Source organism: Condylura cristata, unplaced genomic scaffold (genome assembly GCF_000260355.1).
Source record: "Condylura cristata isolate star-nosed mole 26May11 unplaced genomic scaffold, ConCri1.0 scaffold00011, whole genome shotgun sequence".
Taxonomy (NCBI): Eukaryota; Metazoa; Chordata; class Mammalia; order Eulipotyphla; family Talpidae; genus Condylura; species Condylura cristata.
The window spans coordinates 55,802,216-55,825,837 of NW_004567112.1; the positions used below are offsets into that span (position 1 = coordinate 55,802,216).

At 55.1% G+C, this 23,622-nt stretch overlaps 1 protein-coding gene across 1 annotated transcript in view; it reads right to left on the minus strand.

Annotated features, from left to right (window-relative positions):
* RET (ret proto-oncogene) overlaps positions 1-23,587 on the minus strand; it is a 60,708-nt gene extending 37,121 nt beyond the window's left edge. Inside the window, exon 1 of the mRNA XM_004680912.2 lies at positions 23,314-23,587. Within this exon, the coding sequence (XP_004680969.2) occupies positions 23,314-23,380 (67 nt within the window). The 5' untranslated portion in view covers positions 23,381-23,587. The remainder of the gene's footprint in view (positions 1-23,313) is intronic.
* Between the last annotated feature and the right edge of the window lie 35 nt (positions 23,588-23,622).

The following is a 23,622-nucleotide window of genomic DNA, read 5'->3' on the forward strand; positions in this document are numbered from 1 at the left end:
AAGTACAGTCAAGATTTGGCTATTTCAACCTTGTAAACGTCACCTACAAAACCCACTCACCAGGGCAGAAAAAAGAATGTCTTGAGGCAGAAGGACGCTGGCCACGTTGGCCAGGTGAGCCCAGGCAGGCACTCATTCTAGTGTTCTGCTTTCCATAAAAGTATTTTTAAAAGTTAGAATTTCAAAAAGATGCATAAATAAATAGGCAAATAGCTGAGGAAACGCTAGAACCTAAAATAAATTCTACAATGCACAAAAAACCAAAGTTTTTGATACACAAAGCAAAGTCCAAAAATACTGAGCTTGTGTGTATCCCATTTCTCTTTCAAATCAACTTGTCTGCACCTACAACCCACAGCATCCCGTGTCACAGCACGCAAGGGAGCGCTGGTCTGGTCTACACCCACCGAGGCCTCGGCTGGGTCCACCTGGCAACCCCAGGACTCACTTGGGGTGTCACATGTCAAATGGGGTCAGTGAAGAGAACAGGTGGGGTCTCGGGGATCCCAAAGTGGTGAAACAGCCAGAAGACTAGACTGCGGTCTGCCTTGTGGAATGTTCCCCAGGGACGACTTCCAGAGGCAGCCAGGCTGGGAATCAACCGGAGGGAGTGTGTGTTTGGACTGACTGTCCTCGGTGGCAGGGCTGCAGGGCAGGGCGTGGGTGAGGAGGAAGAAAGAGGGAATGGGGAGGAAGAGGAAGAAGGGAGGGAGAGAGGGAGAGCAGGAAATGAGAGTTGAATGAGGAGAAAAGGGGAGAGAACAGGAACAGGATGGTGGGGAGGAACCCCTGCAGGTACTCTGGCCAGAACCAGAGGCCTGACCTGTGCCCCCACACACAAAATTTGGAGACGGGAGAAGGGGTCACACACATTGTGCTGATCTCACAAGCCTTTCAGAAAGCTGCTCCTGAGACTGTTCCTGCAATTCTAGGGTCCTGTGGGTGCCGCTCAGGGAGGGGCGAGACAGGACCTCCTAGGAGCTGGAGCTGGCCCAGCCCCGAGGCCATGCAAGGAGCCAGATGCCCAGACTGCCCGCTCTCAGATGGGGCTGGAGCTAAGGCAGCCCTGGGAAGAAGCCCCCTCCGGGGTGGGCGGGCCACGGGACCACACTGACCCCGCTGGCAGGGACGCAGGCAGGAGCCGCCATGTGTGGCTCAGCACCAACCCCCTCTCCTGCCCTTCTGATTTCCCACCAGTCCAGCCCTGGGGAGTTTCCCCACAGACAGTGACGTACTCAGGGCTGGAGTCGCTGGGGCTCTGTAGTTGCCCCTAACAGGGAAGGGACAGCAAGCAGGCTACAGACTGTGTCATCCTCAAAGAGTCACCTGGGCAGCCTCTCCCTGCTCCTACTGAAGGGCAGCTAATGGCGTCTGGCTCAAAGAGACTAAGGACAGTCACAAATGGGGTCCACCCAGAGGCTGGCACTTCTGGGAGAATCACCCACACTCCCCATAGCATGGGGAGTGAAGAGGACCCTAGTGAAGCTGCTCACCGAGGCTCCGAGACAAAGACGGGGTGCGACTGGACAGCTCTGGGAGGCTCCTGGCTCCATCACAGCACAACGCCAGCCTCTTACCTCCTCTCCTCGCCCCCACTCCCACCCCCGCTTCTGCACATCCCCAGGCGGCGGCAGCACCTAGGACCGCCACTTTGCAGATGGCACACAGAATGCCATCTGTTTGTTTACTCAAGGGCACACACAGCCAAAGAAGAATTCGTAGTTCTTTCCAGAGGCATACCCTTCTGGACTAGCCCACTCAGCCTGTGCCACAGTGGGGCTGGGCCCCCACGTGGCCAAGCCCTCGATTCCCAGCTGACTGGGTCTGCATGTCTGCAGAAGAGGTTGTACCTTTTAGGAAGGTGCCCCCACCAAGCCCTGAGCGGGACCCAAGTCAGAAACTCCAGTTCAGTGGAACGTTGTTCCTGAAGACTCTGTGTTTCTGGGAAAGCTTGTATTTTTTAAATAGATTTATTTATTTAGGCATACAAAACTGGGGTACAAGCCAAAGGTGCAGGGGCAGTGAGAGGATTCACCAGACACAAAGCTGGGAGCCGAACAGGCAGGTGGAGAAGTACACTGCTGAGGGGAGCAGCGGGCGAGACAGGAGAGGTCTGCCGCGCCATGTGGGTCAGCTCCGGGGCGGGGCTGCACTGAAGCAGCTGCAGCCAGCTTGCACTGCTGTGCTTTAACCCACTATGCCACCAGGCAGGGCCAGAAAGCTTGTATTTCTGGTCATGAAAAGACGGCATTCTCAGGGGCCTCACAGGCTCATGACATCCCATCAGGTAGGGAAGGGACTCGGCTAAGGCCAGCACCCCCAGCGTGCCCCCCAAACATGGGCAGAGGGATGTACAGCCACCATGAGTGACTAGAGAGCCTGCCATTGGACCACAAGTCCCTGGGCTGAAAGGGACCCTACCAGGGGGGGTGGCATGGACCCACTGGGTGGCACATACACAAGAGCAGCCTACATCTTCCAGAACCCACCAGCTCTTCTGGGTGTGTCTGATCCCTCCACAGAGAAATAGGGTCTGTGTTCTTGCCCCAGAGCAGCAGCGAGGGGACACTGTGTGACATAAAGTGACGTCAGGAACACGGCTTCTACAAGCTGGTTCTCTTGGGACACTCAAACCCAATGCCCTAGTCCACTGCCTTGGGGAGGAACATTGAGTGGGGATGTGGTGGTACCTGGGTACTCCAGGAAAGCAGACAGGTCTGGTTAAGGTGCGTGGATAGACTATGGTTCCTCCTCTGGAGGCCCCTTTGAGCACTCATTTATGTGGTCCAAGGGCTGGGGTGTGGGGTAGGTCAAGCTCCCCGTAGTCCCTGTTCCACACAGTCCACACGTGCAGGGAGAACGGCCTTGCCTACTCTGGACACAGAGCCCACCCAGCCCTACGGGACCCACATGGGGCCCACCTGTTATTGCCATGTGGGTCAGGCCATGACTGAGCAGAAACAGACTTGAGCACTGAAAGGCCTTCCAGCAGGGCCGGGCCACCTGAATGCTACTCATATCAGACACTTCTAGACGGAAAAACACATGGTCCAAGCAGGGGACCCGAAGAGGTGGGTGCAGGGCTGGCCGCCGCGAGGTATGGCCTGAGCTGTCCCCAAGGGCTCCCTTCGGTTGCTGTAATGCTCTGCTGTGCTGTCTTGCAATTCTCTAATTCTAGGACCAGGTTCCCTATGTTCATTCTACACCAAAGAAGCCAACCTTACTGGTTAATGAGGAGAACAGGTTGCTGGTGTCCAGTTTCACTGGGTTGCGCAGCTTCCGCAAAGTGCTTGTCTCCTCAGAGCCTCAGTTTCTCCAACTCTGAACCAGAGAGCAGGCTGGGAAGAAGAGAGCGGCCAGCGCAGGTGCAGCCAGTCCTCCCTCCCCCTGCACAAGTGTTTACTGGGAGAACTGCACTGCAGGTTCACAACATCCCAGGTGGGAGGCGATGCTCTGGTCACGAAAAGGCCAACACTCTCGGGGGCCTCACATGGGCAGTGGGGGCTCGTGACCTCCCATCAGGTAGGGAAGGGCCTCATCATGTAGGCCCTTCACACTGAGGCTGGCAGAGGGGAAGCCCCACGCCCCCACCCCTCACTACAGGTGCAGGGGCTGCTTCCCAGGCTTGATCTGTTGGCATAGGTCAGGGAAAGGACAGACATGAGCCCACCAGAGGTCCAGGCCATACTGGCTGACTGCCCCTCGCCGCTGGCACCTTTCTATTGGCAGAGCCAGTTAAGCCGAGACTCAGACCTGAGCCTGGGGACAGCTGCCCCCCAGCCAGATCAACTCGGCAGGACTTGCAGAGCCTTCGAGCCCGGTGCCTCCCACCTCTGCGCATCAGAAGGGTAGAAGCCTCCCTTCCTCTCAGGATTTTGCCTACATGGACTTGACCACGTTACACCCCAGTGGCACCTTGTGGGTCTAGTCCTCAGGCTGCCTCTAATCCCTGGTACCATGCTGAGGGTGAGCATTCTTACTCAAGAGGAGTGTGTCTTGCACTGTTCATGGCACATGGCCAAAGACCCAGCATGAGCACGCCTCCATGCCTATATGCAGGAGACGGCAACAGAGGTACACCAGCCTAAGACCCCACGGTGCCACCCAACCTACCCAGGCAGGGCGAAGCTGCAGAGCTAACTTACAGTGTGTGTGTGTGTGTGTGTGTGTGTGAGAGAGAGAGAGAGAGAGAGAGAGAAGTGCAGTCCTGCTCTCAGCAGACCCCGCCCCCCCGCCCGCACCCCGTCATCGCTTGTACAAAGGAACACACCGGACTTTCTCCTAGCTAGACTGATGCCTCATCCAGGGCAACTAGTCACTCAACTTCGACTACATCATGGGTACCCTTTTTTAGTTTACAAAGACAGCTCTGCAGCCCCCCCCCCCCTTGGCTGGGAAGTTTAATTTATGTGCCTGGATTTGCAGGTGGCAGCAGCTTCTTGCTCTCATTCGACCCTTCGCACCCCAGTGCTCTTTCACCCCTGGCCACACGCTCGCGGGTTCTCATGCCCAAATGGACTCTGAGCACCGTGCCTGGCAGTGAGCAGGCACCGAGCTTGTTGGAGGAGGACACTGAGGGGCGGTCCACACGTGGACAAGGGCTTCACTCCTGCTTCTGGCTATTAAGCGTTGCCTTGTCTGGCTCCTGCTGGCCAAGCAACAGTCACACCAGGGCGCGGGACACCCTGCACGTCCCCTTCCCACCCACACTCCCAAGGACAGTGAGTCCTTGACACCTCGCAGCCTGTGCCCGAGCCCGATGGCCACCTTCCTGCACACCCTCAGACAGACTCCTTGTGCCTGCCCACAGCCTCGGTCTCATGTGCCCTGGTCACCCCTCAGCTCTGGGCCACCCCCAGGTAACCCAGCCAGCTTCTCCAAGCACAGTGGGCTGCAACCCAGCCCCTCAGGGCATGGTGCACTCTGACACCCCCCCCCCCCGGGTGGGGGCTCCTTCCCTGGGCGCCCTCACCCTCAGAGCTTACCTCACCTCACTGTTGTTCTCTAGAACAGCTCTTTTCTTAGGTGGCGTGTGGTTACTATCTCCTGATTGAACTCAAATGGCTAAACACGTCTTTCTCTCTCTCTTACACGCATCCACTCACCCTCACACTTGAAATTATACTCACATATCACAATATTCTGACATGGTCACCGAGGACCACCCCTTCCCCTCCCCCCCATGCTTCGCACATCTTCTCTCACCATCACACACCCACTACCCCCCAGGACACACATTTCCTGGGTGCATACTCACCTTCCCACGCTTAGTCCGGGTGCACTGAGCCCACCCTAGCACTCCAGGGTCCTGGCCAGCCTTGGGCCTCAGGAGGTGCCTCTGGGCCCCTCACCACCCAGAGGAGGGATGGGCTGCCACTGTCCTTGCCAGTCCAGGTGTGGCCCAGACCCTGTAGTTTCTCACCTGCCCCTGGGCCTGTCTTCCCTCCCACTCTGAGCACCCAGGAGTTGCACTCACGGTGATGCACGGTCAGCCTGCCAAGGAAACTCAGAGACCCATCTCAGAGCATCAAGAAACAGAAAGCACAGGACATGACCCAGAGCAGGGCAGGCCCTGCTGCAAGACCCACTCCTGGGCGCCAGGCTCCAGCCGTGACGAGCACCAGACTGCACCGATGACAGTTTTATTAGGGCCAGCACAATCTCCTTAACAGACAATTTCCTAATGCCATCATCTGTGCTGGGAATGGGAGACAGATCCCTCTGCCTCCTCCCCAGGGGATCCTCTTACCAGGGGGGCCCTCCCCTACAGGTCAGCTGTCCCCATGGGGGAGTCTTGTCTCTCCAGTCCCAACCCACAGGGCCCAGCCTCATCACCAGTGACCTCTCCTCTCAGATCGCAGTTTTCTCTTTATTCTAGTTAAATATTGACACATACAAAGAATGCATGTTGCAGAACATTTATGTTGAAAGTCAAGATAATACAAACACGCAGGAGCCCATGATCAACCCACAGAGGTACTTAGCAAAGCTCCTGTCCCTCCAACCCCCTTTCGCCCTACTCATAGCAAACCAAACAGAGCTGGGTTTTGGATTGCTCTTGCATTTTTCGTTTTGTTTTGCTTTGCTTCAGTCTTGGAAGAGACTGGGTAGAGATTTCTGCAAGACTGTTTTTTTCTAACTGCCACCATGTTTTTTGTTTTTTTTTTTTTTTGCATCTGTGGCTGCCGCTAAGAAACCTCTGCTCCTTCTAGTTGTCACTTCTCGGCATTCGCCTTCCTGTCTGGAGGCTTTGAGGCTTGTCTCTGGAGCTCTCCTAGTTTCAACAGGATTGGCCAGCTTGCTCTGCCTCCAGGGTTGGTTCTCCTCCCCCTTAGCTGATCAGAAGATGTTGGGAGCGCCATGATCCCCCTCCTGAGCTTCCCTGGACAAACAGCAGCCACCCCATGGCTTTCACTATTGTTTCTCAGCACCAGCCCAGGCCCCGTCTCTAAGTCCCAGAGGCACGTTTGTCCACTCCTGAACCCTCCACTCCCCTCCAGATGTAGAGAAGGACCCGGTCCCAATCCCCTCTGCTCTTCACCCCAATCAAGACCCATCTCAGACTCACCATGAACTTTTCTCCCTTCCATCCTCGCTCTGCCCCACCCAAGAGCCACTCTCCCAACCTCCCTCACCTGGAGGGCACACGAGACCCAACCGTCTCCCTGGGCCATTCCAGACCCTCAGTGAGTGGGACCAGAGAACAGCCACAGTCAGCTGGATCATGTCACCCTTGGCCTGAAGTTCTGTAGTCACTGTCCACTGCTTGCATAGGCCATCCACTCCCCACCTCGGGAGAGATTTCTGATGCCTCCAACTCATCTCCCCCAGCTCTCCAGCGTACCCACCCTGCAGCCAGTGATCAAGTGAATGAAGCAATGAAAGAACAAAACAATGAATAAATGGCTTTATGAATAGGGAAGGAAAAGGCTGGGCAGCGGACAGTGTGGGAGAGGAGACGCAGAGTGGGAAGCAGAGGGACAGGCAGGTGAGATCAGACTCGTAAAACAATCTGGTTGCTCTGATGGGCGCTGGAGCTGTGGGTAGGTGGCCAGCAGAGCGTGAGCTGGACATTGCTTTGTGGATGCCCCTCCTGTGCTTGCAATACTCGTGAAGGACTGCAATGTCATCTAGTGCCCTGGTCACCTTGGTGACAGCCAATAGCTGTCAAACTGAGAACAAAATCACGGACCCCAGCTTAGGAGATGACTCATTGGTAACTGAGGAACACTGCCAACTGGTAACTGGTGTTAGCCAAAATGTGTGTGCTCTTGAGTCCATGCACACACACACACACACACACACGCACACACACGCATGCCAGCATGCAGAGAGGGTCACACAGCACTATGCATCACACACCTGCAATTGCTGTGCTCTGTCCCAGTTGGAACATTCTTTTCCCAGGGATTATTATGTGATTTTGCTGTTAGGGAAAAAAGTACAGTTCAGGGAGGGCTTCATTGCAAATAAAAATTGGGAGAAATATATAAAGGAGGCAGTTTTAAAAATGAACTGTAGTCAATACAACATATAATCTTTATCATTTTTAGATGTACAGGTCAGTGGTATTAAAGACACATCGTTCGGTAGCCATCTCCGCTGTCTCATACACAGCCCTAACCATGTCCACCACCTGCAGCCAGAACTTTTTCATCTTGAATAATGAAAAGTACATACCTGTTGGACACCAACTCCCCACCCTCCAGCTCCTGGCAGCCACCATTTAACACCCGCCTGTCTCTAGGGACCTGACAGCTTTACGTATCTCCTAGGAATGGACTCAGTAAGTTGTTATTTTGTCCCTTAGCATAATTTCACTTAGCATAATGGTCTTCCTTTTTCAGGTTGAGTAACATCCCATTGTATGGAGATACCACCTTTTGTCTCTCCTTTTGACTCACTTGTACAACAGTGAGTCCTTCTACCTTCTGGCTATTTCAAATAAGGCTGCTAGGAAGGTAGTCATGCAACTATGGTATCGTTTTAGAACCCTTTTTTCAATTAGAACCCTGATCCTGATTCTTTTGAGCACATACCACCCAGAAGTAGAAATTGTTGCACCATATGGGAATTTATTTTAATTTTTGTGAGACACTTAACACTGCACCATTTTACCCTTCTACCAGCAGTGTTCAAAGGCTTCAATTTCTCCACATCTTTATCAGCACTCATAATTTTTTCTTTTTTTTTTTTTTTTATGGTTAACAGTCATCCCAGTGGGCAAGAGTTTTATCTCAGTGGGGTTTGGACTTGCATTTTCCTAGCAATTCCTGATGCTGAACATCTTGTCATGTGTGTGTGTGTGTGTGTGTGTGTGTGTGTGTGTTTAAAGATTTATTTATTTGTGCAGACAGAACTGGAGTACAGGCCAGAGGTGCAGGGGCGGTGAAAGGGTTCACCAGAGACAGAGTAGGGAGCAGAACAGGCCAACTGATGAAATACACCGCTGAGGGGAGCAGTGGGCCCATCAGGAGAGGTCTGCCACACCATGTGGGTCACCTCCAGGGCGGGGATTGAACTCATGCGGAAGTGGCTTTAGCTTCTCAGTGCTGTGCTTCAACCAGCTGTGCCACCAGGGAGGGCCCTTGCCACGTGTTTTTTAAAGCTATTTGTATATAACTTTTTTGGAGACCCAGCTACCTAAGTGCTTGACCCAGTTTTGAATTGGTCTGTTGTTAAATTGTAGTTCTTTGTTCTGGATAGTTGCCATTTTCTGATATATAATTTACAAATATTTTCTCCCAGTCCAGAGATTGCTTTTTTACTTTGCTTCCATTGAAGCTTTTAATTTATATATAATCAGATTGATTTGTTATTCCTTTTTTGCCTGTGTTTTTGGTCATATAGGGGATCCTAAGTATTGAAAATATACCCATAGTTCTATCTTTAGCCAGAACTGTTCTGTCTAAAACAGAACAGAACCCTCAGTTCTTCACCCCACCTGGCATCCCACCAATTCTGTCCTGGTTGCTCGCCATGGGCCAGGGAAATACCAGGTTTCCGCCACGGTTCTGTCCTCAGCTACTGGTCACTCATACAGCCACAGCACCCTGTAAGGGAGAACCTGGATGGTTGGGAGCTGCATTCAGCAGGGAAGGGCTCACACATGGGTCAACCATAAGGGCCAGGGTCTCAGGGACCTCTGTTCCTGACAGGCACCGGCACTGTGTGCTCCTCACAAGGTCAACGCCTCCGGAAAGGCACCACGGACACAGAGTCTGGGGCCTCTTTTAGCTTTATTTTAAAATCAAAAGGATTTGATTGTAATGGAAAGTGATTTTTAGAAAGCCAAAAGCAAGCCAGAACTACAGTAATGAGGAATATATAACAATAAGGTGGTCTGGATTATATTTGTTTTTATGCTAACACAGTTGGAAACCCTAATTTCGCTTTTATATGGGGTAGGCGGCTCCAGAGGTTAAGAGCTTGGCTCCACAGTAGCTGTGATGGCCCCTGGCTCCAGAGTCCCCACAGAGAAGGGGACCCAGGCAATCCAGTTATGACACAGGGCCCTTCCCTCTGCCATGCGCCACGCTCCCACCGCTCGTGTGGCAGGTGCCAACCCCAGGATCCCCGGGAGATCACTCACTCACTACACCCTACTTTGTCTCACTCGATTCCTCACACGCAGGGCTCAGCGGTTCCCTGGTCTCCCTGCACGGAGCAGCCACACACGCCTGTTCCCCGGTGTCTTCCTGAGTCGTAGCTGGGTCTCCCCTGCTCAGCCCCATGCCTTTCAGCCTGCAGCTCCCAGCAGCAGACGCCTGCTCTCGGCCTGGTGCTCGCTCCGCTTGGGCACCCGTGGAGTGTGCCAGTGGCCTGCTCAGACCTCTCCCCCACACCCCTTATCCTCAGAGCATTTGTCTGGTGCTGCAGACACAGAGGCTGATGCACCTCAGCACCAGACACCCCTCCTCTCCCACCTGGTTCCTGCCGCACTGCACCATCACGGTATCTTGGGGGGCTGGTCTCATCAGCCCAGTTTTAGAGGGGAGGAAATTGAGACTAGAGAGCTCAGGGACTTGGCTGGCCTCAGTAGTGGGAGCGGCAGGGCGGGCCCCTGCTTAAGTGCCAATTGTAGGTAGAAGCTGCTTCCTTGCTGCCCATGAGCACAAAGGAGGGTCCCACCGGTGCCCCGCTGGAGCCGCCAGGTGAGGGTCTGGTGAGCAGGGGCACTTCATGTGGTGGGGTGCCCCCGGCTCTGCCTGCTGACGACGCCCCGTAGGGTAACAGGGAGCAACTGACTGAAAGCGAAGACCCTCATTCCCACTACCCACTGCTTGTCCAGGGAGAAGTGACCTGATCTGAATGAGTCCTGAGAACTCTGGCCCATAACCCCAAGCCAGGCAGTCAAGTCTGTACTGGCCAACTCCCTCTGGCCACCCATAGTGCAGGGCCCACAGACCACACAGCCCTCCTTACACATAATCCTGGCTTTCTGGTCACAAACCAGTTTGATCTTGAGATTGTGACAGCGAGATGCTCACAAACTGTCTGGTAGAAATATCAGGAAGTCAGCTGGAGGGGGGGGTGTCTTGACCCAGGGACACAGTGGCAGCCAGGGTGACACTGGAGGTCAGCAGGGTGGGGTCTGCACTCACACAGACGCAGCTGGCCTGTCTGAAAGGGCCCAGTGCTCAATGGTCATTGATTCGTGTACCCGGGGGTTTGGGAGGGGGGCTGGAGTGGGGGGAGGACAGGGCCTGAGGCGAATGCTGGGGGTGAGAGAGGATCACCACCGGCTGTGAGGGCACAGGGAGGTCACCCCAGAGCATCCTCCCCAAGCACGCTGTGGCGGAGCCCGGGCAGGGCACAGAGGGAGCTGAGGATGGTCCGAGGAGCCGTGCCTGCCCATGCGCGGGGCCCACAGGGAGAGCCCAGTGTGTGGGGGGGGAGTGTGTGTGGTGTGTATGCGTGTGGGGTGTGTGGCGACTGCTCCTGCAGGTGCTCCATGTCCTACCTAGTCGAATCCCGCTGGCAGCACTGTCTGTGTCTATCAGCTGCCCTGGCACGGTTTAAAAATAATCCTATCCCTCGGGGGCTTGGGCAGACCAAAACAGCCCCTCTGAAGAAATACCTGGACGGGGAGTCTGGTGGGGCTGGGTGTGAGCTGGGAGGCAGCCAGGTGGGACGCTGCAGGTCAGAGGCCAGTGGGAGAGGGAGCAGTCTGCAGGGGCCAGTGCTGGGCAGGACAGGGACATGGAGGTTTGGGGGCACAGGCGGAGCAGGGTGGGTTTGGTCTGAAGCAAGAGGACAGTGAAAGCAAAGGCAGCTCCGGCCTAGGGAAAGTGCCAGCAAGGAGCTAGAGGGGCGCAGGCTGGGGCCAGCAAGTCCAGCTCTGCAGAGAGAAGGGGCCCTGAACCTGGACAACCTGGTGAAGGGAAGTTGAGCCGGCTTGCGTCAGGGGAGACTGTGGACTTGATCTGGGGGTAAACGCAAGCTGCGGGCAGTACGGGGACATCAGCCTGGCTAAGTGACCTAAGCTTCAGTTTTCTCCTCAACATTCCACAAAAGTTAAGAAGCCCTCGCCTCACAGGGCTGCTGTGAGGTTAAAAGGAGTTAACGCACCTCAAACGAAGTAGGCAGAGTAGTGGCTGGCACCTCCGGACTGCTCAGTGAAGGTGTCCACACCACGGCCAGCATTCCACCACCATTCTCCAGCCCAGCCCCTACCACCAACACCAGCGTCCCTACACCATCACCACCCACCTGTATTGCCCACCACCTAGACCGTCGCCACCTTCTCTCCACCCCACTACCACCCCCTTCACCACCACTACCACTATCACCACCTTGTCAGCCATCCTGAGGCTTCCAAATGAAAGCGGCTTTGCCAGTCTGACGCCTGCGAGCTAGGGAGGAAAGCAGAGTTGTAGAGACCCACAGGGCCAGCACTGGGCCTGTTTTACTGTTCGTCCTCCTGGCAGACAGAAGGTATGAAGGGAAGGTCTGGGCCAGGCTCGAGTCATTTATGACAGTCCACAGGCACCACACTCGGAGATTTAGTGCCCTCTGCACGTGGGTCCTTGGTCAGGCTCTGCCCTGCTTACTCGCCAGTCAATGCCCTCTCCAGGGAAACCTGACCGCTTGTCCCAATCTGATGTCCGGAGACCTCGTCTGCAGAATCACTGAAAAAGCTCTGGTCTCTGCAGGTGTGTCCAATGGATGGACACAAGTGTCTACACTGGGCACTCAAATCCCAGGGCCCAATGAGGAGACCAGTCACCAGTACAGTCTCGGTTCCAATCTTCAACTCCTTCCCTAAATGCTGCCAGCAGCCCTCAGTGGGCAGCGGCCACAGGCAGGAGTGGACCTTCTGATGGACACAGAATAGGGGCAAATGGATGGGGCCAGTAAATGGGAAGGTACGGGGGGCATTCTGGCACACACCAGGTGCCTGTGCTTCTCCAGGGCTCTCCTGTCTAGCACAGAACCCAGGCTCCTGGCCACATGCCTGCGAGGGCTGTACCCACAGCCCAGCTCTTAAGACTCTGCCCACCACCATCCCTCCAACATAAACCCCCACTGGGTGGTCCACAGTGGGAACGGGCAGGGGACTCAGAGGAGGGTGCAGTGTTTCCCCAAACATCTGTCCTCTGGGTCTTCTGCTCCAAGGGCCCAGGCCCAGGCTGTACCCGGCCAGCACCCACATTTGCAAACCCACCAGGCCCAGCTGCAGCGGCCTCGCTGAGATGGGTCACTCCTGCCCAAATGTGATTTCCCAGCTGCCGCCGAGTTAATCACCAGCCTCACTGGCAGTTCCTTCCGGCTTCTATGCAAAGGAAACTGCCAATTAGGTTACAATTAATTTCTTACCCAGGGCAAGGCCTGGCTGGAAAAGAATGGCCACCCAAGTGGCCTGCTGATGTCTGCGTGCTGGTCACCAAGTCCCCTCTGCTTTAGGGTTCTCTGGCCCTGAGGTCACAGCTGGGGGTATGCAGGCCCTGACCTGGGAGCTATAGGCCAGGACATCCCCGACTTTAACCCTGCGCTCCCCAGCATATTTGCTCCCCTCACACAGGGTGCAGTGACTCAGACTTAAATGAGTCTGTCACCTCATCTATCTAGAGCTCCTCCAATAGGGATGTCCTTCCCATTTTTACCCCTAGCACATGTCCAGCTGGTGTGTGTGGCCACGGGCTCCTTTGCTCAGTGGGGCCTTACACACGCACAGTCCCAGGAAGTGGCTTGCCAGGCCTGTCTCCGCTGGACACAGACATGAGTCTCGAGTGCTCCTGCCCAGTCCCCACCCCACTGGGTCCTGCCCTAGCGAACGTAAGGTGAATTCCGACTGGGTCCGACACAGACCAGCCTTCTCTGCATGTGGACGATGAGCCATGACTTGCACCTCTTGAGGAAAGGGGGAGGCTGGAGGAGCCCTAGAAGAGCATCTTCCACACAGGTCACCACTTACTGACCAGGACAAAGGTGTCCCCATGAACCCTCAGCAGCCTGGTAAGAGTTGGGCCTCACCAAGATCGTTGCAACTTGAGGCGGGAGGTAGAGGGGGGCTGGAGGGCATGCTGTAGTATGACCAGCTCTTCACCAAGTCTGGAAGAACAGAGGGGATGGAGCTGGCCTTCTCCAAGGGAGCCCCTCCTCCTGGGCTACAGGACTCCCATCCAGTCATCTTGCCCTCAGCATTCTCCCTCCTTGTGTGTGTCACAGTGCTCTAGCGGGCCCTTTCCACAGCTTCAGGGTGTTGTCAGCTCTTCTTTCTGGTCCTGCTGTGAGCTCAGGGGGTGCAACCAGGGTGGAACATGGACAGGACACTCTGGCAGGCCTACCTTAGCCACTGGAGAAAAGTGGGACCTTCCCTGGGGTTGTGATCCAGGATATTGCTTTGCTGGGATGGTAAACAGAAGACAGCTGGGATGACTGTGAGAGAGGTTTTGGAGCTCATTGCCCTTGGGGGAGACCAGTATTGGGGCAGCAAACTCCAAAGACCTCAGTCTCAAGAGACAAAAGAATCCACTTCAGGACTAGCACAGCAGTGCAGAGAAGGGATCATGGCGACCAAGTCCTAAATACCCCCTCTGGGCCTCCATTTCCCTGTCTGTGAAAGGACAGGATTATTATACCTGGTCCCTGAGCTCAACCTCTGAACCCCTCCATGCAGGAGCAGTCATTGCATGGACTTCCCGACCAGAAGACAAGAGGCTGATGGTGAGTGTCATGGAAACTGGGGTGAGCTCTGGGCTAAGCGGCCCTTGTGGGCCAAGGACAGGTAGCTGGAACAGGACAAAGGCCACACATGTCCTTCTAGGCCATGATAAGGCAGGAAGACATGAGCTTAGCCCACAGGGGAGCTTTTGGCAGAGCAGGAAAAAGCAGGAACACTAGGCAGGGTCAGGTTCAAGCCACACTCCTTTACCTCCTGTACCACAGCACCTGGTCTGGTGCTAGGGACAGGGATAGGGACAGGAAACCCCCCCAGGAGTGCTGCTGGGACAGCCCAGGCACAGAGCACCTGCCAACGAGAGCCAGTGTTTCCTTCTCCCTCCCCCACTCTGGAGCCAGATGTGCCTGGGCCCACAAAGGGATCCTGGTAGCCCTCAGCCAAGCCGTCCTCCTCTGGAGCTTGCACATCTTCTGGGTGCAGGGATGGGGCATTTCCTTGACACGCACTGTAGTTCCAGTAAAATGACGGCTTCAAGGAACTGGGCAGCATGACCTCACACAGCTGCAATTACGGTAATCAACTTATACTCCATCTGCCTGCCTATTTTTAGAGTCTGGATTGAGGTTTAACAAGACAGGGCAGCTCTGGGGTTTGCTGCTGCTCATCCCACCTTGACTGGTGGCCTGTGTGGGTCCCAGGTCCAGAACTACCCACCTCCCTCGAAGGGAATCTCTGAGTCTCGGCAGCAGCTCACACACAAGTTGAAGTGCCCTTGTTCTGGGACATTCGAGCTCAATGTGGCTTTTGCGGGGCCAAGTCTTTGGAAAGTGTCCTCGGGGTCCCAGTGGAGTCAAAGGACTCCACTCCCATAGGCGGGCATTGGATGTACCGGTTTCTCCTTTAAAAGCTCTGGCCCAGAAAATGACAGAAGTGCCACTGAAATTGCAACACTTAAAGACTTTTTTAAAGGATTGATTTATATATGTATAGAAGAATTGGGGTGCAGGCCAGAGGTGCGTGCGTGTGGAGAGGGGCAGAGATAGGGGGAGAGAGAGAGAGAGAGAGAGAGAGAGGATTCACCTGTGACAAGAGGGAAGAACAAGCAGATTTACTGAAGTACACTGCCAAGGGGAGCAGAGGTCAAGACAGGGCAGGTCTGGTGTGCCATGTGTGGGTGGGCTCCCAGGATGGGGACTGAACTCAGGCTACAGCAGGCATAGCCCTGAGACTTATAACCCTGCATCACCATGGAGGCCCCGACACTTGGAGATTTGATAAAGCGAAAAGCAAGAGGTCATTACACCCTATTGAAATATGGGCAAAGGACCCGCATAGGTATTTCTCCAAAGAAGATATTTAATGACCAACAAGCACATAAAAAGATGCGCAATGTCATTAATCATTAGGGAAATAAATGCAAATCAAAACCACAAAGGGATCCCACTTCGTACCCACTGGATACCTATAATTAAAACAAAACAGAAAATAGCAAGTATGGTGAGGATGTGGCAAAACCCACACTCTGCTGGTGGGAATGTTGGTTTTCAACCAGTTTGGCAATTCCTCAAAAAAGTGCTACTTAGAATTACCAACAGGGCTCAACAGTTTCACTCCTCAGAATATGCTTAAAAAAACTGAAGACAGTGGGCCCTCCCTGGTGGCGCAGCGGGTTAAAGCACTGCACTAAGAAGCTTAAGCCACTTTCCGCATGAGTTCGATCCCCGCCTGCCCCAGAGGAGATCCACATGGTGCGGCAGACCTCTCCTGGCCCGCCCGCCTCTCCCCTCAGCAGTGTATTTCTCAATCTGCCTGTTCTGCTCCCCACTCTGTCCCTGGTGAATCCTCTCACCCTCCGCATCTCTGGCCTGTACCCCCAGTTCTGTATGAATAAATAAATAAATCTTTAAAAAAAAAAAAACAACTGAAGACGGGGTGGGGGGGGATGAAGATGGGTTAACTGGCAGTGTTTGCTGACAGCACACTATTTACAAGCACCCAAATGCCCAACAGATGAATGTGTAAATAAATGTGGTATAGATATACAATGCAGTATCACCCACCCTTAAAAAGAAATGAAGCGTGGGCCCTCCCTGGTGGCACAGCGGGTTGAAGCACAGCACTGAGAAGCTAAAGCCACTTCCGCATGAGTTTGATTCCCGCCTGCCCCGGAGGAGACCACATGGCATGGCAGGCTCGCCTGCTGCTCCCCTCAGCAGTGTACTCTTATGATACATGTTACAACACGGATGCACCTCAAACCACTTATATGTAACAAGCACAGGAGACAAATCCATAGAGACAGATGCAGGGTTCCCAGGGGCAAGGGACCGGGAGACTGGAGAGCAATGTCTAATGGGTATGGGGCTTCCTTCTGGGGTGACAAAATTGTTTTGAAAGTACATCAAGGTAACACAAACACAACTGTGAATGTACTGAATGTCACTAATTGCTCACTTTGAAAGGGATGGCTTCACGTTATGTGAATTTCATCTCAATGTTTAGAAAGTTAATTGCAGTTATGTGCCAACCCGAATCTTTTCCCATGGCCCCAGCTGCTAGGTCAGCCACAGGCCCTTATGCTGACCTGGAGAGGTTAATCTACAAGAGTCAGGGCGCAGGGATACAAATCTGGACACCCCTGGTGGTCCAGGGGCACGTGCAGGTACCAGTCATTTATTCCCTCCTCACCCCCACCCCGCCATTTGCCCTCCTCTATAACTCCATCTTCCCTGGCCGAGAAGGCCATAGGACAGGATTTCAGTCTGGGGAACAGGCATGCATTCTTTCCCCCCGCATGTGGCCTGGTGTGGAATGGCCTAAGGAGGTGGTCCTGGGCAGAGGACAAGCAATTGTGGGTTTTTTAACACCAAGCCCAGTCTCCCCTGCCCTTGCAGATGCAGGTGGGTGGGAGGCTGGGTAAGCAAGAAGAGGCAGGTAGGCCCACAGTCAAGGCTTTGCAAGGCTTCATGTCTGCGATCCTGCCATCCTGCAAGACCACCTGTGGGCCGCCCACCTGAGAAGCGGCCAGAGCCAGGCCTGCCAGAGCCGCTCCATGGCTAAGTGGCTCCTGAAACAGCGTCCTGCTCCCCAGAAAGAAGAAAAGCAGCAGATACCTCACAGCCAATAGTTAAAGAGGAAGGGGAGCAGGCAAAAGTTGTATCTCTCAAGACCAACCCCCACCCAAATTCTGTGTCCAAATCTTTGCCTATTTCACCAGCAAGAAATTTGAGGACGACACACAGTAAACCCTGTCTGTCCCTCCACCGCCAGCCCCAGCTCCCCCCACGCCCTCGGTCGTGGCCCACAGTACACCCCTTCCCCAGCATTTTCTAAGCAACTGGGGAAATCATCTTTTCTCCCCGCTTTCTGGAAGAGTGGGAATCATCAGAGACTGATGATCACACAAGCACATGAGGAGAAGCTAGAATGAGTTTTACCAACTGCAATTTACACAGCAGAGATAGTGTGAGGACTCTTGAATTGCCTCCCCTGTCATATTTCCCTCTGAATTCTCTGCAGCCCAGGTCCTGCAGAACATAGACATCAGCACCCCATCCTGCAAAGCAGTGAAGGCCTGCCAGAGCAGCCGCCAGCACCCAAGTATGGAAGAAGGAATAGGCGTCTCCCTCGAGCAGGTCCCAGCACTGGGCCTTGCCCGATGCCTCGCCCCTACTCAGGCCCCACCCTGGAGAACGTGTACCAGCGGCCTGCCAGGTGGGCACACACCTATCCAGGTGCACAGGTGAACTTTCTGGTATGGCACCCTGGCTGCTACACTTCGTGGAGCCACCCACAGGTCAAAGTAAACAGAGATATTTGCTTGGGGCTGGCCACCTGCTGTGCTGGCCCAGGTGGTGTCTGACCTGCTTCTTCAGAGTCCCACTGGTGTCACCTACCCATTGGCCACTCTCTAAGGGAATCAGCTCTGGCAGGGAGGAGCTCAGGGCAATGGTGCTTGCTGCTACACCTCACCTGAGTAGCACTTTGCCTCGCATCTCAGCAGAAAGTTCAGGGGTCCACTGAGTTTACACCTCTAGTCTCAGGGGCTGGAAGTCCCATAATGACTGTGAGGTCAGAGAATTATGGAAGCCCAGGTCTGATATGACCCCATAGCACAAGGAAGATGAAAGCAGGAGGTGTAAACTGGGGTGGGGTGGGCTAGGCCGGTTCAGTGACACGGGTTTCCAAGTGTCCTGGGGCCTCAGTCACATCACCTCCTGACATTTGAGGTGGGCCTTATGGAAGAATCACAAATCTTCCCCAAGTGCCTGAGGGCTGAGCCACATGGTCTCTGGATGTCAAAGCCTTCGTGTTCCTTTATTTATCTATTTTAAAGATTTATTTATTTATGCATACAGGACTGGGGTGCAGGCCAGAGGTGTAGGGGGGTGAAAGGATTCACCAGAGACAGAGTGGAGAGAAGAACAGGTAGATCAACAAAGTACACTGCTGAGGGGAGCAGCAGGCAGGTCAGGAGAGGTCTGCTGCGCCATGTGGGTAACCTCCAGGGCGGGAATCGAACTCGAACTGAAGAGGCTGTGGCTGCTTGCCGTGCTGTGCTTTAACCCGCTGTGCTACCAGGGAGGGCCCTCATCCTTTAAGCTAAGCACCACCAGGTCACGATCCCCAGAAAACACCCTAGACCTTACCTCTCAGTAGTATTGACCCCCAGTCTTCCAGGGACCAAAGTACCCCTGGAACATGGAGAACCCACAGAACATGGAGAGAAGACGGGCCCACGGGGAGGCAAGTGAGGAAGTGGGAGGCAAGTGAGGAAGTGGGAACCGGTGGGAGGGGGATGACCCCCACTGCCATCACACCACACCCCTTTGGCATGTGACAGGAGGGCCACTTCCTGAAATCTCTCTCTCACACACACACAGACACACACAGAGACACACACGTGTGATGACACTGGACCCAGCCAGCCTTGGGGAATGTTTGCGGATGACCCCTGTTGTTACTATTAAGTCACTCAGAAGAACAACTGCAGAAATGAAAAGCCGGGAAAAGCATGGGGAGCCAGGAATGGGGAGGCCAGTCTGAGGATGGTAGCAGCCAACACAGAAGCCTTGACTTGACCAGGACACACCAGAAAGTGTCCTCTCAGTCACAAAGGAAGGAGAAGCAGGTGCCAGAGTGAAAATGCAGCCACTTCCACAGGATGGGAGGCCCACTCAGAGGGAGGGGCCCCTGGCTGGGCACTGACTTGCCCCACTCTGTCCTGAGCCCAGGGGGGTCAGGCCATGCCCTGCACAATGGGGCACAGTGGCACCCTCATCTCCCAGAACCCATCCCCACTCTCCTCAGGTGCTGGGTTCTGGCACAGACTGTGATGCAGGGGCCACAGACTGCCTGTATTCCCCTCCCCCCAAAGACCTCTGCAATACCCAAGAAGGTACTGCCCCCACCCCAGGCCAGCCATGACAGGGGCAGGCCAGACCCACAGGGCTTCCAGACATCAACTAACGCTGGGGTCTCAGCCCGGTTTGGTCTCATTTCTGGCATCTGAACTCAATACCACACTCCACTGCCAAACCTGGGCTCTGGAGACCCCTGCAGGTGAATGACAGGTGTGAGGGAGTCTCTCAATGGGCTCCTCAGCCCCCCTGCAGTCCCTACCAGCTCAGGCTCAGAGAAAGAGTTTGCTGAAGCCCACAGGAGCAGGGGAGGGGAAGTCACTGCATCCTCTCCACAGGCAGAGGGAGTCTCAGTTCCTCACCTGTGAAGCGACACCTCATTCCTCAGAGTCAGAGGGTGCACTGAGCCAGCAGACAGGCAGTGCTTGGCCCATGAGGTGGCTGCTGCTGGCATTAGCCTTATCCAGTGAAAACCAGGGGACAGAGGAGGCCTCTCTTAGGTCACAGAGAGGAGGAAGGCAGAGGAGAGGCATTAGCTTCCGGGCCCTCCCTTCTTGACACCCCAAGCTCCATTTTAACAGATACCATAATTTTTAATTAGTTTTCTCCTCCCCTGGCTAAAAGGCCATTAGCTCCCCATTAGGTGAATGCATCCCATTTTCTTTACACCACTGAGGAAACAGTGATTTACTTAGCTGTCCCTAAAGCAATTCTGCAGAATAAAAGCAATTTAGCCATGGGTTCAGTAAACTTCCCCATTTGCTCTCTGCTCACAGGCCCCACCCTCAGGAGCCAACAGGCTGGGCTCAGCCCCTTGTCCCTGAGTAGGCTGGGCCCTGCTGGCACCCAGAGCAGCCAAGGAGGGGTATGGGCAGCTTCTGGACGCTAAGCTGGATGGGGTGGAGAAATAAGAGGTCAAGGCCCAGGTGAACTTGGTAAGGCAGGAGATGCCTTCCAGTAGTCCCTGGTGAAGGAGAGGGGAGACCAGAAAGAGATAAGAAGAAGTAGGCAGCAGCCTGTGGTCAGCATAAGTGGCCTCTTCCAGGCCCCACTGGAGGGACAGAGGGCCTGCCAAGCCACAGGAAGCTTTCCTTTCCCTGCTTCGGTGCCTGAGAATGAAAGGCTGAGGTCCACAAGCAGAGAGCTTGCCCTCTGGTCTTTCCAGAAGCCAGAAAAACTGAGTAAATGGGGCCCAAAAAGCCAGCATGGGAAGACAGAGATGAAAGGACCACTGCAGAGGAGGAGGTCAGGGAGATTGCAGAGGATGGGGGCCAGCCTGGGACCTACAGGGGAGTCCCAGGACCTGGTAACTGCCTCCTGTAGCAGGGACGGCCGCACCTGAGCTGGGCAGCAAAGGGCCAGAAACTCCACTGAGCGCACCAGTAGACGGAGGTTCTGGCTCTGTCCAGGACCCCTTAAGCTGATGGGACTACCCCTGTGCATATGAGGAGTTGAGAGGCAGGTGTTCCTGTGTATATGTGAGGGGCGCCAGGATGTTAAGGAGCACGGAGAGGGATCATGTTCCCCAGGTGGGGGTGGAGTGTGAGAGGCCAGGCCACACTCTGGGTATGTGTACCTGTGCCCACAGGTCCATGAATGTGTATCCTTGAGCAAGGTCAGGAGTATGTCTCAGTGATGACTGCGTGTGAGTGTGTACAGGGATACAGGGTGTGGTTAAGAAAATCCCATCCAGCTCGAGTCCACTGGCACCATTTTCTGACCGTGCATACTGCCACCCACAATGACAGCACACGTGTGTGGAGGGAAAGTGACAGGGGCATGTTTATGTCCCGTGGCCTTACGGGGGGCTTGCTGCCCAGAGACAGTGCTCAGGCCCTGCCCTTCACTATGGTCTCAGAAGCTGCCTCTCCATCTAGGTCTTGTCATCAGGCACAGAGGGGAACTGCCCATCTTGGGGAGGTGTCTGGTCGGAGGGGGAAGGGTTTCATTCTTAGAGACCCAGCCCATCTCCTAGAGACAGGTCACCCACTGGGGTGCTGCATCCACAAGAGGGCGCCCGGAGGCTAAGCTGTCACGACTGGGAGGGTGGGGAGTAGAGGCCAGCCTCACTGAGAGAGGTCTGGCAACTCCACGCACGCTGCTCCAGAGGTGAGTGGCTTCCCCAGGCCTCTCCAAAGGCCCTGCTTTCTTCTCCTAGGCACTGCAGCTTTAACTCTCCACAACCAGGACCACCATCATGATTTCCTGGTCATCCCTGTTGAAAGGTGGGGAGTGAAGGAGATTCGCTATACTCTGTTCAGAGAGCATGGCTTCAGTCACCCAGCCCTGCGGTCCAGGGCTGTGGAAGAGCCACCTGCTTTCCTGCCAAGTGCCACTGGTTGATCTACCAGGCTCACAGCCTCTTTAGAAACCCCTGCCAAGGCAAGGTGGTGGAAGAAGAATCCTTTGCTTCTGCCCCTCTGGGATCAGTAAAGCTCAGGCTTCCGGTTCACACCTCACCACACGCACAAAACTACAAAGTTGCAATCCAGAGTTACAAGAGATTTTCAAAACATCTTGTTTGTGTTTATTTGCACCTTGTCTTCAACCTCCTGCTATTCCCTGCTATACAGGAAACAGACTCCCTACTCCCCTTCTTCTACAGGGCAAGGAAAGTGCTTCTCTGCCCTCTGCCCCTCCCCTACCAGGGACTGGGAATCTATTCTGGTCTCAGATCTGCCCCCTAGAGCCCGGGTTTCGAGCCACACAAACAAAGCCTTGGGCAGGTCTGTGAACCCAGAGTCTGTGCGAGGCCACAGCTAAAGGCCAGAGACCACCACTCCTCTGGTCCCAAAGGCCACGGGGAAAGAAAGCCCTTTGTAAGCAGTGGGGGACAGTGGCAGGGCGGCTCCTTCGCTCTCAGGGAAATTTGATGGGTGCAGGACAGCAGAAGGGCTGGCTTAAGGGACAATAAAATGAGTGGGTGGGTCAAAGATTCTAGCCTTGGGGTTCACCCTGTCGGGTTCTGGGGTGTGGGTGGTGATGAGCTTTTGCAAAGTCACATGTAATGCTGAGGTCCATCAGTGCAGAGGCTAGCCAGCACCCAAAACATCTCTATGCCACTCTTAAACTGCTCAAAAGCGCTTGGTAAAGGTTGGTCCAGAGCCCTCTATGGCTCCAAAGGCCGCAACTTAGGGCAACGGCCAGGGTCTCCAAAGCTGGTTGTTAGGTTGGATCATGGAAGGCCCTCAAGTGCGCCTTGGATATTTGAGAGCTTTCGAGGGCAGCCACCCCAGAAACCACAGGCATTTAAGTTATTATTATGATTATTATATTTCTTAAAGACTATAGCGATGAAAACGTGTAAGGGTAAAGCAACCTTTTATAAAAGAGCTTAACTCCTCTGCACTCCGGCCGCTTAGGTCTGGAGGAGGAATGCACCGACTTGGAGCGCAAAACGAAAGCCCGGACGTAGCAATGTTCCGGAGAATTAGAACTCCTAGCGCAAGTCGCTGGCTTTCCCGGGCTTCCCCTGGCGTCCTCCCCCACCTGTGCGGTAACGGTGACAGGGTCCGTTCCGCTGGTTCCAAGATGCGGTTGCTGCGCGAGGCGCGACCAGGTTGGGACGCGCGGTGGTAGCTCCAGCCCTAGGTACTGACCAGAGCGCCCACGCGGCCGGGTCCCAGTGCCACTCCGGACGGACACTCACCCAGCCCAGGACCCAGCGCGCCCTACCCGCCGCACCACCTAGCTCCCCAGCGGGTGGCAATTGCGCAGCCTGCGCCCGCCGCAAACGGAAGGCGTTTCCCACCGCGTCCACTTGGCCGCTCGGAGCGCGGCGCCAACTTCGCCCTGGCTGATGCAGCACACGCTGCCGGCAGAACTCACCTTCACCGAGCAGTGGCAGCAGCAGCAGGAACCGCAGCCCCGCGGCGCTGGCCGTCGCCTTCGCCATCGCCCGTGCGCACCGGGGCCGCGGCAGAAGGGTGACTCAGACTGGCAGGTCTCGGCGGCTGGGTGCGGCGCTCAGCCGGGCCGCTCCATGCCCGCCCGGGACGCGACGGACACTGCGGACCCCGAGCGATGGGTCTCAGAACTCCGGGTGCTCCGGGTAGCTTCGCCGGGGGTTCTGGTCGCGGGACTGAGGCGGGGCGTGCGCGGGCTGCGCTGGAGGAGCGGGCAGGGGAGGGGTAGGGA